The sequence below is a fragment of the Carassius carassius genome, chromosome 47 (genome assembly GCF_963082965.1).
Source record: "Carassius carassius chromosome 47, fCarCar2.1, whole genome shotgun sequence".
NCBI lineage: Eukaryota > Metazoa > Chordata > Actinopteri > Cypriniformes > Cyprinidae > Carassius > Carassius carassius.
Genome location: NC_081801.1, coordinates 4,274,502 through 4,293,122, shown reverse-complemented (window position 1 = coordinate 4,293,122; position 18,621 = coordinate 4,274,502). Strand labels below are relative to the sequence as shown.

The 18,621-nt window shown below is 34.8% G+C and overlaps 1 protein-coding gene across 1 annotated transcript; it reads right to left on the bottom strand.

Annotated features, from left to right (window-relative positions):
• Positions 1-10,665: 10,665 nt before the first annotated feature.
• casp21 (caspase 21, apoptosis-related cysteine peptidase) lies at positions 10,666-12,633 on the bottom strand. Its single transcript, XM_059542043.1, has 6 exons — positions 12,560-12,633; positions 12,378-12,463; positions 11,590-11,724; positions 11,332-11,510; positions 11,118-11,241; positions 10,666-11,014 (listed from the first exon to the last, which is right to left on the bottom strand). Exons 1-6 carry the CDS (start codon positions 12,586-12,588, stop codon positions 10,770-10,772), a joined length of 798 nt encoding a protein of 265 aa, XP_059398026.1. The 5' UTR covers positions 12,589-12,633; the 3' UTR covers positions 10,666-10,769.
• Between the last annotated feature and the right edge of the window lie 5,988 nt (positions 12,634-18,621).

The window sequence follows — 18,621 nt, the reverse complement described above, 5'->3', positions numbered from 1 at the left end:
ACTATTTCTTTGATATAGTAGCAATTTCTGAGTGATAATTGTTCCTAAATATTTTTTTTTCAGTGTACATTTATACTTTTCTCTTCCCATAGATCACAGTTGCATTTTTGATGATTTACAAGCTGATCTTTTAAGCTGAGAAGATCAACAAGAGGAGATGCAAAACTTAACAGTTAACTTCACATCTGCAGAATCTATGAACTTCACAACTACAGAACAAATTAACATTATGAATATTGCTGTGTACAGCTTTAATATCCTGGTTGGTCTTCCAATGCACACCTATGTGATCTGGCTCATCTTCACAGGAACAGGAAGCGGAGTTGCATCAGAGTTCTTCAACCTCAGTCTCTCTGTTTGTGAGATTGGTACCTGTCTGAATTGTTTGTTCTTTATATTGTCAAACTGGTTTCCAGTAATTTCATCACTAGCAATATTTTTTATAGGACTAGGCATCACTGGTCGTCCTCTGTTTCAGTGTCTGATCTGTGTTGAGCGTTACCTGGCAGTGGTTCATCCTGTAACCTTTCTGAAGTTCAAACCTCTCAGATACAAAGTGATGTGTTCCATTGCAGTGTCGATAATGACTCTTGGCTCTTGTTCAGTCTGCATGATCACAATGTCTAACTTGTATACATACACATGGTTCTTCCTGATGCAGCTTTTATTCTACATCTCCATTCAGTTGTATTTGTGTTTGACTGTTCTCAGAGCTCTGAAGAAGTCAGGCCCAGGAGAGAAAGGGAGAGAGAAAGAGGAGGAAAATCATGTAAAAAGAAGAGCATTTTATCTCATTCTAATAATTACTGTGAACATGTTTGTCATATATCTACCGTTCGTTATCGCTGCATTGTTTACCCTTTTGGCACAAATATTTATTGAAATGTTATGGAATGTTGGTTTCATTTTTTTCGCGTTGGCTGGTTTTTTACAGCCCGTTCTTTATCTTCAACGGTATGGGAAACTCTCTTGCCTCTGTTCTTAATAAAGCCTGCATTATACGATATTTTACTTCAATTACTAAATATTATGGAAGTTAACTTTAAAAAATCATTTCATTTAAATTTTAGCTTAAGATGTTAGTTAAGGTCAGCTATTAACAGTTCTGTTTTATTAGGAGGTCATCAAATTGAAATGTGTACATAAAATATTGAATTAAATTTATGTATTAAGCCTATTATATGTGTAGTCAAAATGTATTAATGAATAAAACAATTTGTTTCTGAGATGTCATTTACATTTTTTGTCAGGCATATGTATTAATAAAGCTGGATGATTTGTTAGACACTCATTCTGAACAATGCATTCTGAACATAATATTCTGATTTAAAATAGTGTAGCTATAAGCGCCAACATATAAGACAGTAATGCCCGATCCCTTCAGACTAGGGCTTTTCACACTTGAAATAGTTAACCTGGGTCATTCTAAACCCCAGGTTAAAACCCTTACCAAACTTAACCTTGGTTAAGTAAAGGAACAATATTTTGTTTGTTTGTTTGTTCTCTTCTCCACTCCAGTTAACTAGTTTTTTTTACACTTTTCCCCTCAAATGTTGAAAAGCAGTGTGATGAAAAGTAATACATTAATTTTGCTCATCTGAGCTGGGTTTGCTTGTTTGTTTTTAATATAAAAAGTAATATTTCTGGCAAATGTAAACGCCGTTTCACAACAAAAGTGAAATGAATAAGCCCCAGACTGAAGGAAATGTAAATTCACATCTGTACAGTAGAGGGCAGAGCTCAAACTTTCTTTTCAGCTGTGTTCAGCTGTGCCATTTTGGATGGTATGAATAATAAGATGCAGGAGAAGAAAGTTAACACTTTTTGTAAAATAAAAAGTAATGCATCCCTTTACTAGTTACTTGAAAAAAGTAATCGGATTATATGCGTTACACCCAACACTGCTGAAAAGTTTTTGCAACACAGTGTTATACAGTGTTTCTGTGACTGTCCAAAGCACATGATTATGAGGCACCCAACTTTTTGTTGGTTGCAAAGCATCTAAGATTAGCATTCTACGGGGCCGTAAAAATCAATGCAAACCATATATGTATGACAGATGCCACATTCGACAATTTAAATTTGAAAGGAGATCAAATATGTTGGTTTGCCTTTTTAATATGTATTATCATATTATTATCATCTTGTGTTGTGTTAGTTTAGCAAAATCATCTGCTGGAGTATATTCTACATATAGATAATCATAAATGTGTGTGACTACAGTTGCAGTTTCTACTGTCACTTTCATTTGAAATAAAATTTAGTTATAAGATTTTAAAAATGCTCTTTATAAGGACATGCCTTTTGAGCCTTATGTTTAGGCTACGCATGTAAATATTTGCATGTCACATATTAGGTGTTTATGTAACCACGCTCTTATATTAAATCAGTCTACAGAACCCTGTGCAGAAAAGCTCTGGGGTGACTTCACTCTTAAGGTGGCTCTTATTTATATATATATATATATATATATATATATATATATATATATATATATATATATATATATATATATATATATATATATAAGAGCCACCTTAAGAGTGAAGTCACCCCAGAGCTTTCTATATGAATGTATTTACATTTATTCATTTAGCAGACACTTCAGTTTGGTACTTTATTAAAACTTTTATTTTTTGCAAATTGTCATCATCTTTCAGTAATTTTCTAAACACCAAACTCAAACCATTGAAAATGTTTATTTATATCTATATATAGTTGCGTAGTTGTATACCCTGAAACAAAAAGAAATCTTTCCACATAAATGTCTTCCTTTTAAATGTTGAAAAGGTTTTTTTTTTCAAGAGTGTTATTTGTCTTTTTGTGCATTATGTTGATAAATCTACATATTTGCATGCCACACATAAGGTGTTTACAATATGTCATCATGCTCTAATATTTTTAGTCATTCTTCAGAGCGCATTGCACAGAGGTGGATGTCTGGTGTCAACTCACTCTTCAGGTAACATTTTTTTATTTTAATATTATAGTATTTTTTAGGCGGGGTGGGGTTAGTTTAGATCCATTAGCTGTTGTGTTGAATGTTTTTGATCTTAATTTGTTCGATTTTTCAAATTTAACATTATTGTAATGATAAAAGGTTTTTTATGAACTCTTACAGTTAATCTTGAAACAAGACACATTTCTTGAATAAAATACACTGATATTAAACTCTCAACGGTACACTTCTTATATACAATGTAGATTGGTGTGATTGAATGACCCCCTGTATCATCTTGCATTTATCTTTCTCTTCTCCTTTGTAGATTACAACTAGACAAATATATACTGTATTTCGAGATTTGAGAAGCACTGAGCATGAACGTCTCCACTGAGAACTTCACGTCAACTGGGGTTCATCCCTCCAGCAATGTCACAACATATGAAGGCTTGTTACTGAATGGTGTCAATCTTGGTTTGCTCTGTTTTAATCTAGTGTTCGGAGTTCCTGCACACTCCTATGTTCTGTGGCTTATTACTCAAAGAAGAAGATTTGTATCAGAATTCTTCAATGCTAATCTCACTATATGTAATTTAATTTACTCTCTGATTATTTTATTATACCTGTCAAAAGATGCCAGACATGTAGTGTTACTAAAATGGTTTTTGCAAGGACTAGGCATCACTGGTCGTCCTCTGTTTCAGTGTCTCATGTGTGTTGAGCGTTACCTGGCAGTGGTTCATCCTGTAACCTTTCTGAAGTACAAACCTCTCAGATACAGAGTGATCTGTTGCACTGTAGCCTGGATAATCACTCTTGCATCCAGTTTGTGCATTGTGATCAAACTAAGTTTTTTGAATCTGAAAGCATATGCATGGTTCTTCTCACTGCAGTTCATCCTCTTCCTCTCCATCCAGTTGTTTTGTCTTGTGGCTGTTCTCAGAGCTCTGAAGCAGTCAGGACCAGGAGAGAGAGGGAGAGAGAGAGAGGAGGAAAACCACATGAAGAGAAGAGCATTTAATCTAATCTTAATAACTGCTGTAACCTTCATTGTCATGTTTGCACCTTTAATTTTCACAGGATTCCTCACTGCTCTGGAAAAAGAACAGAATGAGGTTTCACTGATCTGGTTTCCTAGTCTTTGTTGTTTTATTCTAGCTGGTTTTGTGCAACCTGTTCTTTATCTGCACCGGGATGCTAAACTACTGCCTCACTTCCTCAAAGATTGTAAAATTTGTCTAGTATGAAAATGTGTACAAGCAAACTGCACTGTTTTTATGGAGTTCTGTCATTTTTGCTGTGTAGAACTGCAAGGTATGTAATCAAAGGAATCATTATCAGATTATATTTAACATTGACTCTTTTAACCCTATGCTCATCATTCTTAAGGGGGACATGGGTTGAAAAATTCCCTTTTAGATTGTGTTTGCATGTAATGTGTCTTAGCAGTGTGCGGACACAACCACCCTAACAACAATGAAAACCAATTCACTATTTTTTCAATCCCCAAAAACGTTAACAGTCTCAATAATCAAGTTGTTTTGATTTTCTGAGCATTATGGAGTCATATTGCACAGGCCCCGCCCACAACCGCTGACGGATATTTCTTTAAGTGAGCTTCATATCCCATAAAATGATTTGCATTAATGTATCAGAAACTTTCAGATGTGTATTTTCCACACTTATGTAAACTCTGTTGTCAATTCTATTAAAATGTTTTATCTATTTGTTTTTATGTGATATGTAGCATTATATCCTTGTGTCAGTTTAAAGATTTATGGTAATCGACACACATACAGCAAGATAATATAATTTCCTTTACCTGGCTTATCACATGAAGCAAACATCCATCCATTCTCAAAAGACTGTGTTGAAAGAGCCAACGCCTGTAACATTAGCATATATCTTAGGCCTGTTCTTTCTTTATTTTTTATTTGTATATATATATACTGTTTGAATGGCAGCTTGGTAAATCTGTTGGCCACCAAATATTCAATATTGCTACTCTTAAGTACTTGGTACATTATCAGTGCAGCGGTTGAGTGTTGTTAAGTGTTGAGGGTTACCTGGCAGTGGTTCACTGTAACCTTTCTGAAGTACAAACCTCTCAGATACAGAGTTGCATGTTCCATTTTGATATGGATGATGATTGATTTCTACTGTGTGCTTTTTACACGAGTCTGTTTTACTCACATTTTTACATACTTGCAGTTACATTGCACTTACATATTACAGTTCTTACTTTTTCCATTAACCTGTTCACGGAGCCCTGAAGCAGTCAGGACCAGGAGAGAGAGGGAAAGAGAAAAAGGAGGAAAACCATGTGAAGAGAAGAGTGTTTCATCTCATTGTAATAACTACTTTGACTTTAGTAATCACATATGTTCCAAGTGTTTTTGTGGCATTGCAACATATTCTTCCAATACAGAAAATCTCAGAACTGGATTCATTAAGCTTCACATGTTTCATGCTGCCTGGTTTTGTGCAACCTTTAATCAATACTCACAGGTTTGGCAAACTGCCCTTCTTTAGGTCTCAGTCGTTGCAAAACCCTTTTCGTTTATTACCTTACTATTTGAAAAGCACTGCACAAAAAGTGTCTGGTGGATAACAGATGCCACAACGTGTCATGTTCATTGTTTGTTCTTATCAGTAAAACTAATCTCCCATGTTCTGATTTCCATGATGTCAAATATATGAAAATGTTTGTGAACAGGTGTGAACAGCAACACATTTGTTATATTTAATTACAGTATAAAACAATTGTATTTATTTATTCTCACTTTTTTGTCTTAGCAAGTATGTAAAGACCTGTAGTGTCCTGCTGTTATTGTGTAAATAAGAAATTCATGTTTTTAGATGCTTGGGCTTCCATTTACTTTAGTATTGTTTTAATGTCAAGAAAGACTATATTCCCTAATTCAAAATAATGTTTTTTTTGTGGTTGTTGTTTTAGAAGAAACATTTGAAACTAGCATGAAAATTAAATGTAAAAAAAACAAAAAAACAATGGAGATCAGTGTTGGGCAGTAACGCGTTATTAGTAACGCGTTACTGTAACGCAGTTCCATTTGACAGTAACTAATACTGTAACGCATTACTTTTTAAATAAATTAACTCCGTTACCATATGGTGCATTGTCCGTTACTTTTTTTAAATTAATTAATTTTGACTGAAGTGCAGCCTAACCTGTTTGCAGCAGCGATGCATTGTAGGATTGGTGGATGCCAACCACTGTAAACATGAAGACGCACTGTGGGCGTGTTTCCGTTTATTCAAGTATGTGCGGCAGTCATGGCGAGTCAAGGCGAGAGCAACACGAGTTTCTCAAAGTGGAAATATGCTCATTATTTCACTTTAGTTGAGCATATAAAGACAAAAACCTTTTAGTCAAATGTAAGCTGTGTCTTTCTGGTGTGCTCAGATTTTGTAAACCGTACCCTCGGTTTTTGAATCTTTACTCGCGAATTCATAATCTGCGCGCACACTTTCGCAATCCGTTCCCATGGATTTGTAAACTGTAGCCTACTCACGGATTCATGCAGCAAGCTCCTACGTGTTAACTTACAGTTTTAATGAATATTATTATGTGGAATGGGTCTACAGCAAAGTGTCTTAAGTGATTCTCTGTATGTTTTTCTCAAACAGGTGAAACATTGTTGAAAACATGCAGCCTGTCTCTTTTTATATACATATACATATGTATATGTATGTATGTACGTATGTATGTTTCTTGAAATTGATTCTGAATAATTCAGATTGCTTTCATTTATTTATTTCAAAATGTTCTGTGTTATGTTGTCCATTGTTGATAGTGTTCATACTTAAGCTGTGAAAGGAACATTTTTAAGGGCTCAACACAACAGCTTTTAAGATGCAGAAGCCACTTTAGTTTTTGATTCTGAATATATTATTCAGGTGTTTTGTTATTTATTTCAGAAATCCTTGTGATATACAATATTCAGTTTGTGCAGGTCTGCCTCAATCAAAATAATGTTTAAAAATTACTTTCTGTTTTACTATGTGTTTGTATAGACCATAACGCATAAAAGCGCATTAATGGGAACATTAAAGAAAGTTCTTTAAAAAAGTAACTAAAAAGTTACTTTTAACAGTAATGCATTACTTTTTGGTGTAAGTAATCAACAAAGTAATTGAGCTACTTTTTGAATTAAGTAACTAGTAACTGTAACTAGTTACTATTTCTTAGTAACTTGCACAACACTGATGGAGATGAAACAAGGACTAGAACAAATGAATACAGAGACTAGATGTACAATTAAATCATTGCCTACCTTAATTATTTTTAAATACGAATATGTGAGCATCTATGAATTAGAGGTTAACTAATGATAAGGTATTATCTAGGCTAACACTCGTAAATCACCATATGCATATTCAAATTTGCATAGAATAATAAAATTGACAAACAACACAGCCAGCACTGTAGATTCTGAGTGAGAACTGCACTGATCGCTGATGCACTGAAGACAGCTGTACATTTCTGTTGAGAGAGTGGAGAGATTTGACTGTTCTTATTCCGGTAACCAATTATTTTTCTTCAAAATGTTATTTCTATAATCCAAACATTTACAAACAAAATATGATTTGATAAAATTGTCAGATCTATAGTTATATTACATATCTTAATACTTGATTATATATGCTAATTCTGTTAAAAGTGTATATATGAATATAATATAATATAATGTAATGTAATTTAATGTAATGTAATGTAATGTAATATTATATTATATTATATTATATTATATTATATTATATTATATTATATTATATTATATTATATTATATTATATTATATTATATTATATTATATTATATTATATTATATTATATAATTAGTGCTGTCAAACGATTAATCAAGATGAATCACATCTGAAATAAAAGTTTTTGTTTACATAATATATGTGTGTGTACTGTGTGTCTTTATTATGTATACATAAATACACACACATGCATGTATATATTTAAGAAAAATGTTACGTTTATATATTAAATATATTTATATGATATCATTTATTTGAATATGCATATATACATGTAAATACATATAAATATTCTTCAAATATATGCTCTGTGTGTGTGTGTGTGTGTGTGTGTGTGTGTGTGTGTGTGTGTGTGTGTGTGTGTGCGTGCGTGCGTGCATGCGTGCGTGCGTGCGTGTGTGTGTGTGTGTGTGTGTGTGTATATACATAATAAATATACACAGTCCACACAGATAAACAAAAACTTATATTTAGATGCGATTAATTGTGAATAATCCTTTGACAGCACTAATTATAATATAATATAATATAATATAGATCATGTATAACATTATTACACTAATACTCAACCAATTTATTCTAATAAATGAAAATGTAATATCAGATGCTGAGTCATGATAAGTGTTTACAATCTTTATTTTTTATTAAGATAAAAGTTTGATTAATGATTTGTTTTAGATTGTATTTTGATATTTTGTTTTCTGCAGATTAACATCTGATCCTATTCCTTATTTTTGTTCAGGTGAATGCAAAGACAGTTATATGATGAGCATCTCAAATGAAACTGCTGCTAGTCCAACAAATGGAGCATGTAACATTACCGATTTGTCCAGTTATTATAACAATGCACCCTATAATGTTGTACTACATGTCATCATTATCCTGTTTGGTCTTCCTACACACTCCTATATTTTGTGGCTTATTGTCACAGGGACAGGAAGAGGAATTGCATCTGAATTCTTCACTCTGAACATCTCTGTCTGTGAAATTATGTTATGTCTGCGTTCATTCAATTCTGTGCTTGGCCATGTTTTTCCAAGCCTCTGGAGTGTTATGATGTTTTTGTCAGGATTTGTCATCACTGCCCGTTTCTTTCAGTGTCTGATCTGTTTTGAGTATTACCTGGCAGTGGTTCATCCTGTAACCTTTCTGAAGTTCAAACATCTCAAATACAAAGTCACATGCTCTATTGTTACCTGGATAATGATTATTGCGTGTTGTGTGTTTTCTCTGCAACTTGTAAACCCGTGTTTTATGCCATATTTTAAATGCCTTTACCTGGTACACTTCATAATTTTCCTCGCAATAAACCTGTTCTGCTGTTTAGCTGTTCTCAGAGCTCTAAAGAAACCAGGACCTGGAGAGAGAGGGAGACAGAGAGATGAAGAAAACCACATAAAGAGGAAAGCATTTTACCTCATTCTAATAACTACTGTGACTTTAGTAATCACTTACGTTCCCAGTTCAATCACGGCATTACAATATATTATATCAGTACCAGCTAGCTATGAACTAGAATCACTGGGTCTTACATGTTTCTTTCTGGCTGGTTTTGTGCAACCTCTACTCTTCATTCACAGGGCTGGCAAACTGCCTTTCTGTAGGACTACATAACTGATGGAACCATTAATAACTCCAATTGTGAAGAATTTAAGAATTGCATGGTGTGGATACTAATATAAGTTACATGTTATTTATCTTTATAGTTACCATTCTTGGTGTAAATGGGCCTTTTGCTTAATAAACTGAGATTTTTCAATAAAGTCTTACTTAAATTAAACATTACTCCGGTTGACTTTGTCCACTGATTTTGCTATTTGCAGAGATTTGCTTTTTGGAGCAATGATGAAGCTTAAAAATACCATAATATGTTTGCAGACATTTAGAAAGCATGCTTAGTTCACACACTTGTTTCTACAAAAATAATAAAAATGAAGGTAAAATAATGACTAATAGATTTGTAAACGCAGGGTAAGATTTGTGGAATTGTCCACAAGACTATAAGTATATATTAAATTTGCATGTGCAAGAGAAGCTTTGTAAAGGTAATGAATAGTTTTTTTTTCCAAGAAAACCTGGTACTTAATATGTTTTCCATTCCAGGTTGTATGAATGAAAATTTATCGATGTGCCTTTGTCCAAAAAAAAAACACATTCATGCGAATATTTCAATTTAACCGTTGTTTGTCAAAACAGAATATAAATCGATCTTAAAGATCAAGACTCGCGCACACGGGTAAGAAATTAGATGTTTAAACTATAAAACAGTCCTTTACATTTACAGAGGAAAATAAGTGACTTTTTTTCAACTGACAGTTTTGTTTTCCCGCATGTATAAGAGGAGCTTGCCTTGGTGGCATCTTTTGGCACCTTTTTGGTTCAAACTATAATTTGGTGGTTTATCTTGATTGAGTTTTACTTCTAATGCATGGTGGCACAGCAGATCCTCTTCTTCTCCATCCAGTTGTTTTATCTTATGGCTGTTCTCAGAGCTCTGAAGCAGTCAGGACCAGGAGAGAGAGGGAGAGAGAGAAAGGAGGAAAACTACCTTTCATCAAGTGTAAAGAATTTTACTTGACCCCTGGTCGATTGCTGTCTTCGCCATCCCAACTAAAAGATATATGGGTGTTTCTTTAGTATGGACACGTTTAATTTTGTTTCAAGCTAGGAAAAACAAACTTTATTATTTACTTTAACCATGCCTTCATAATGTTCAAAAGATCTGCCTTTTATGTATAGATTTTGTTGAATCTTTATATAATAATATATATATAGAGAGAGAGAGTGGAATAAACATAAATCTAACATTTCTTTGACTGATATTCATAGATGAGATGCAAGACTTGGTTATTTTAAATAATCTTATCTTTTGGTTTGAAAATTGTATTTAGAAAAAAGAGAAAACAAACAAATAGATGAAGTACAGTCTTGAATGTATTCGTACAGAACACCGAATGAAGTATTTGCATATAAGAAGTAACATATTAATACAATGCTGATTTGCAAACAATATCACTGACTTGATGCCAATGATTTAAAAATTACAATTTCTTTTTCTTCTCTGGCACATGAAGGTAAAACTCCTTGGTCAGTCTGGAGGCAAAGCACGGCATTTGTCTCTTTCTATGTGTATCCGGGTCATTGGTGTTAGACTGGAACTGATTGGCCACACAATGATTTACTCTTGTCAAAATCTGAATAATCTCTAGATGACAGTTCTTCAACATCTTGCAAAGGTTATTGATAAATACAGAGCCTGTGTCTGGATTTCTCCAAGCGAAGTACCCTGTTAAGAAAACATAATTTTTTTAATGCACATGTGCATGTGGAGAGAGTATGAAGATGTGATAAATCCAAGTGTGCTGCAACTATGTCAGTGCAATGCAAACCTTCCACTGTGGAATAACAGCAGAGAAAATCTGCTTCGGGAGCGTCAGATATTCCAAAAAATTCCTCTGGCGCTTCTACACTGTCCGCCTCAACACCAGGATCATATTCCTGCCCCCTGCAGGCCTGAATAGGGAATCAAACCAACCACACATAGTTAACAATATAGTTGTCAATGTTATGACATGAGCCATGCTTTTTGCAGGTGACAGCTACCTGTAGGAAGAAGAGTTTTGGTTTGTCCCGGAGACTAGGGCAGAGGTCAGAGGTCATTAAAGAGGTCAGAGATTTGATAGGGATCCAGCGCTCATCCGATCCCAGAATTGTTCCTTCCAATCCGTGGCTCATCAATATACATACAAAGCATGAATTCTCTGTGTGGTTCTCCTTAGAAACTGTGGCACACACCATGTTTATAAATTCATACACACACAATGACAAATCCAGAATACTGAAAATGATAGCAAGCTGTACCTTTCCTTAATGCACCGATCATTTCATTAGCTGACAAGTTCCTCTCCACCTGTACATGAAAACCCAGGGACTTGAACGTGTTCGACAGTAAGTCTTCGTCTACTGAACAGCCTTTTCTACAAAATTGTGGTGAGCCTGTAACAAAAAGACACAACTATGGAATGGATATGTAAGGAATTTCATGTAGTAGTTTTGTTTCCAATTCTATTAACAGTTCCATTATTAGAATTATTGAGGAAGTTGAAAATTACTGAAAAGTAAATTTAATGAATGAGTTAAATGTTAATCAACTGACAGCATCAGTGTGTGACTGATTCATTTCAACTATTTAAACTCATCACTACTTAACTTCATTCATGACCATGTAAAAGTGGGTATAATGCACAGTCAGACATTCATTATCGCAAAATAAACCCTGAGAAATGTCTCATCAAAATGCTAGAAAATTATTTTTCAGGAACAGATACTTGGAGAAATGCCACAAAAAGGACTAATATGCTAAAAATCACATGAATAAGAACTCAAGACTGTAAGCAGATGTGGTATAAAAACTTAAATCAGAAGAGCTGGAGTCAGCAAAGAATCCAGGTTTAATGCAAAGTGTGTTAAATAGTTAACATTTAAAAGTCTGATTAGAGCTAAATTTAGATAAGAGTTACAGTAGCATTATATTCAATATTAGTGTTATTTTAGCCATTCAAAAGGGCAGATGTGATTTAATGAACAGTTCCAAATACTGTAAGCAGCTCGGAGATTAAACTTCATAGTTCAGAGAGGCTGATACTCACGGAAGTCCTCATTACTGATGATTAGACATTTGCCTACGTTTTTATGCTTCTTATAAGGTTCAAATACACAGGCCATCTTCACAGGACTGTGAACAGAACATGAAAGTTAAAACACATAAACAAAAGTTTAGAAATTCATTTAAACGTGCTATACTTCAAAAGTGTTTCAACTGGAGTCTTACCTGTGACCTTCGGAACCTTGCGAACTCATTCTGAGACTTGATTCACGCCACAGAGCCTTGCGCAAGAAAGTCAAACTTCTTACAATCTTACTTCTCTCATTCTAAATGTCCCTCTCCTTTTGCTTTCACTTAACTGTGAATGATTTCAAAGTCTGCTGGAGGCGTTACGGCAGTGCAGGCGGAGCAGGGCAGGCCCAGCCTCTGTTGGTGCCCTATGCAAGACTTTAGATTCCCCCACCCCCACTAAAAAAAAAAGAAAATCTGAAAATGCTGATTTTTCAAAACTTTACTATAATATAACATAACATAAATACTGCTAAGTATTAACATAAATAAGTAGTAAATAAACTGTGATAATAAATAAATGGATGTTGAAGAGTTAAAAGCCTTTTGAAGAGACCAGCCATGAACTATTCCCACAACTATGAACAGTGAAAAGTACTTATTACATGACGGGAAATATGAGCAATGTGAAATGCCTAAAGTAGTCTAACAGACAACAAAGGCAACAAAATAAAGGCTACAAGCTAACTAGATAGTTCTTATAATTAGCATACCCATAGCTTTCATTTCAAATCTGTGCATACAGTGGAAAATTACATACTTAAACTTGATTATTTAATTTTTTGAATGCTAGATTATAGTCCTAGTCATGGTCTTTTTCAAAAGCCAGTAAGATATTTTTTGGTGATTTAAAATTAAGCGGTAGTGTAACTGATATTTAAACAGCAATACAGAAGCTTACATTTATTTACTGTATTTATTTAGTAAATACAGTAAAGTAAAATTAATTAAGCAGTTAACTCAACGCATGCAAAGTGTTTAAATTAGTCCAACAATCTTATGATTTTACATTGATGTCGATTTTGTTTTATTCTAACATTATTTTAATCAGTTTGATGATAGATCAGTATTAAATGATGTTAACTGTCAGAAATTATTTAGCTTAATATATGGTTGTAGGATGCATGATCGTCACAAGAGGGTGCACTTTAGAGAAAACAAAAAAACTCTCCTGTGGCACCCCCCTTCATTTTTCACCCTAGGCAACTGAATATGGCTCTGTCCCAAATGGAATATTTAATTTGCACTTGCAGTCTTATGGACTTACAATGGCTACCACATGCGCGTGTCCGTTAAGTCCACGAGACTGTTCCATTTGTCATTTAAGCATTCAGAAGGGTGCTTGTGAATGCCCCCTTTGCGGCCGTTATGCGCCCTCGATCCGCATTCTGCCGAGCAAACTCCGCAGCAGACTTCTACCCAACAGTCAAAGCGGCATTACGTCATGAAGGGCAGACTCAGAGGAAGACCGTGAGGGTTTAGGGTGCCATTTGGGACAGGGCCTATGTTGCCTATGCCACGGGCCGGCCCTGAGGCGGATGATCTGTGACTTTATATGGTTTTTACATTCCCACTCAATCTGTTTTTATGGGACATAGTGTATACACTGTATTGCATGTATATTTAGGCCTACATGTTTTTTTTCACAAGGTGTGTATCATTTATGGTGGAAGAAAATCTTAAATTCATAGTTTACACGTGACGTTACACCCATACAGGAACGCCAACATGGAGGGCAACATAAGGCTTTACGTTTTAAATTAGAAATATACAGTAGTAAGACTGATATTTAAAAGCCAAATTCAGTATTCAACTTATTGATGATGCATACTTTGTACAGCCAAGCAGATGAACCCAGAATATAAATGTTATGCACAAAAGTTTAATATTAAATGTTTTCCCAAAGAAAACCATAAAGAAGATGCTTAATCGTTTAACGCATTGCGTTTATATGTCAGGCTTATTTGCTTACCTGTATAAAGCATGCATTGTCATCAATAAGGTGATTACTGGATGTAATCTTTAATATAACTGTTTTAAAGGCACTTTAAGTGTTTTCACATTAAACATGTCCCACTGTTTTTAGTGACTATAATATTGCGGCGGATGCTTTGGATTGCTAACGGCCAGAACTTGAATTTTGTTCACATGTCTTTGTTTTATTCTTTTGAGAGGTCATCTAAATATTTTTGGGTTGGAACAGATTAAACTGACAGGCTTGTGCTGCAGTTCCATGGATCTTCGAGCCAGTCACGTGACTGAAAACTATGATATGTTGTTACACTTTCTGCAAATTGTAATTTCTCTTAACAAACAGGCAAGTTTTATCCTCCTCCTTTTTTCTCCTTATATGGTGCTGTGAAGTAACCATGCACGCGTGTCGCAAATACAGAACAGAGATCAGAATTTTTGTGAGTAATCAGTTAAATTCAGTTCTGTTTTGTCCCCACATAGTTGCAGTCTTATAGCCTCAAAAGACTTAAAAAATATTGAGAATTAAACGTATGAACTTTGCTACTTTTTGGATTGACATCAGTGACATAAATAACGTCAGTTGCATTGTGGCTCTTGAACGTGAATCACTCACAATAGCTTATACAGGCCTGTTATTAGAGAATAATAGTCTATAGTATATAAAATATCACCTTACTCAAACATAGAAGTCAGAAAATAGCTTTATTGCCAAATAAGTTTACACACACACAGAATTTGTCTTGATGACAGGAGCTCCAAGTTCAAAAGAAAGTAGATATAGTGCAGACATAACTCTAATCCCTGCTGAGTAAAAAACAGATAAAATTAGAAAACCTAAGCTGGTTGACTGGTCTTAGCTGGTTTAAGCTGGAAGTAGCTGGTTTTAGCTGCTATCCCAGCCTAGGATGGTAAAGTGGGTTTTATCTGGTTATTCCAGCTGATCTCCCAGCCTGACCAGCTAAGAAGTGCTCGAAACCCCTCTAAAATCAGCCTACTGAGCAGCTATGACCAGACAGGATGACCAGCTAACCATCTTAGGATGCTTTTAGCTGCTGGAGGGATTCAGCAGTGATATAAGTGAAAATTAAAAAATGTAATTTAAACAATATAATAAAGAAGCAGAAATATAAATAAAAGGCATATATAATTGTTTGATATTTACAAGTGTAGTTTATGTAGTTTACAAATGTACAGTTTTCATATGCTATGTATAAATGTGTCCCTTATAATGGACAATGTATAGTTATGAAAGTTTTAACTGTTCTTGTGCCTTGCTGTTCTGGAGGTCAGTGCTTTGTAGCGCCATCCTGAGGGTAACCGTTGAAAGAGAGAGTGAGCTGGGTGTGAGGGGCCAAAAGTGGTTTTCTTGGACCTTTTCCTCATTCTGGAGGTGTAAAGATCTTGAAGGTTGGGCATCGGGGAACCAGTAATCTTCTCAGCAGTCTTGACTGTCCGTTGTTGTCTCTTAATGTCTGATTTGGTAGCTGAACCATACAGACTGTTTCAGCAGCTGTGGCAGGTTGAATTTGCTCAGTTGGTGAAGGAATTACAACCTCTGCTGGGCCTTTTTAGCAATGGAGTCTATGTTGTATATTGCATCAAAACAGAATGGTTGTGGACGGTAGTACTGCTGTATACTTCCCTCTGCTGGGAATTTGCTGTAACTACTCCAAAAGGCCACTACATTCTGATGAAAGAATGAAAAACCAATTCTGCACATATATATTGATACACTGATAATCTATTCTATATTTATCTCAACATGCCACTAGAAACATATTACTTTAAAGCACATAAAATAGATTGCAATGTTGAATGTTTTAATTCATGAAATAATGTTTTTTTTCCAAAGTCAACTTTAAGGTTGCAGAAAAACAAAAATGCTCTGTAATTACTATACTGTGTTAAAAATGATATACATTCATACTACACCTGTATAAGTGTGGATATGTAATCTGTATGAAGAGTCATAGTCATTACACTGTGACAGTGCAGTGAAGTGCTCATGGTCTTTGTGCTATCAATGATATAATGATTTGTGACTGTTAATCTAATCATATGGTCATTGTTCTGTACTAAGCTTTGCTTGCGGTTACAAGCATAGAGTGCATGTGTTGTTGTAATGCAGACAGCAGATTACTGTTTTTTAGTGCACTTAGGGTGACATCTTGGGGGGTCTTACAGCAATAAGGGGCACTCTTTTGTTCCAGCCATATGTGCCTGTTTTGAAGTCCCCATGGTTGTTTACAGGTTGTTGATTAGTTGCTGGTGAATGTAGGTCTGACTTAGTATTGTCAATTCAGTGCATCCAATCTTAATAAAGTTCCACATAGGGATGCATATCCCAAATTAAACAAATAAAATGCATCCTTTCTATTAATGTTACTGCATCATTTTTATGTACGGCCTCAACATAAAGACAACAGCAAAAAGCCTATCTTTATGTTTGTCTTGTGGTATATACAGTAAAGCCTAAATTTTACAAAAACCTCAATGCAAACATTACACAGCCAGACTGAATGACAATGCAAGCTACAATCATGTTTTATCAAACCTGCCTGACAAAAAGTTCCAATTTGCTGAGCCAAGTAAATCTAGTTCATACCCACATCCAGTATAACTTAACCTTACTTGCATCATCCACCAGTTCACACATTCTATTTGGGAAACTAAGAGGATGTTGCATTTCATTTCACTTTGTTAAAAAACTATTACAATCACATTACATCCTATGAGGAAGTTACATTTAATTTTGTTGAAAAACTATTAAATGGTTTAAATATTCAAATATAGCTACAGTTCTAAGACATTCTGATTAATGCGTTCTAGTTATCAATAGGAACACAGAGTGGTTTGGATACAAGAAGAGCTGCATAGCTAGTACACAATTCACTAAAGCACACCTTAAGAGTATTTAGTTTAAAAAATAATGCCAAAAAATGACATTGTGTCATCATTTAATCACATTGATGTCACTCCAAACCTGTAAGACTTATAGGAATAGGAATAGGAGAAGTTTAGCAGACTCTCTGAGCTGCTTTCTTCCTTTCTTAAATAAAATGGGGAATTCAGGCTGTTGAGCTCCAAAAAGGACCAAAAATAGCTTTTTACATTATTATAATATTGTGCATAAAATGTAAACTATTTTACAAGTTTTAAGAAATCATAAGTAGAGAACATTAAAAATCAGAGTTGAGATGCTAAATCAGACTGAGGTTAAATGTGTTTACATTGGCACTGGGGCTTTATGACAGTCATCTTGCAGCACAGGGATGATGTTGTAAGCTTGCAAAGCTGCATTAAAGCTTTGTAAATGACAGCTTTAAGATGTGCTAGATGTACATGAATGAGTGTGAAACATCTCTGTCCATATCTCAAGGCCAGGAGTGACACACTGTCACAAGCTAAGTCAGCATCCGGTGAAATGTGCAAAGACATTTACAGATAGGACACCTCATGCTATTCCTGGATCAGAGAACAAAACAGTGTGAAAATTTCCTCTAATAAACAAAATGTGCGATGAGTCAGAGATACATGAAATAGGAGTGTTTCTTCTAATCATTTTCTAAAGTGGGTTGTACCTTACAGGATGTTGTGCAGACACACTCATAGATTTTGATGTGTGCGTGTGTGTGTGTGTGTGTGTGTGTGTGTGTCTGTGTGTGTGTGTGTGTGTGTGTGTGTGTGTGTGTGTGTGTGTGTGTGTGTGTGTGTGTGTGTGTGTGTGCGTGGGTGTGTGTGTGTGTGTGTGTGTGTGTGCTGGTGTGTTTTGTTTTTCATTAATTGGGTTTAAGTCAAACTCATTAAACAGTAAGGAAAAGTTCAATCCAAATATATTCTCTGGGATATTTTTAGAGTATAAAGATGATTCAGAGGTTGGTGTTGGGTCAACAAGTTTGATAGTTCATAAAAACAGATCATTGTTGGTTTAGTAAGTATAAAGAAACACAGCCTTGAATGACTAATGCCAGTAGACTGTGTGATTTCTCAGCAGGATAGAAGATCTCACCAGCTCATTATACACTGCTAGAAAAAAATCAGCAGGGAATCACCTAGAAAAGTTTTTTTGATTGTCTTGATTTGTGAAAGAAGTTATCAAGCTGGGCTTAGTGTTTTCTAACAAAACAGTCTGAGTTACCAACATAGCATTATGGTAGTTAGCGTAGTATACGCTACATATAACACAAAACCTCACCTGACCCTTCATTGTCTGATGTCCACCTGCTTATTTGCCTCCAGAAAGA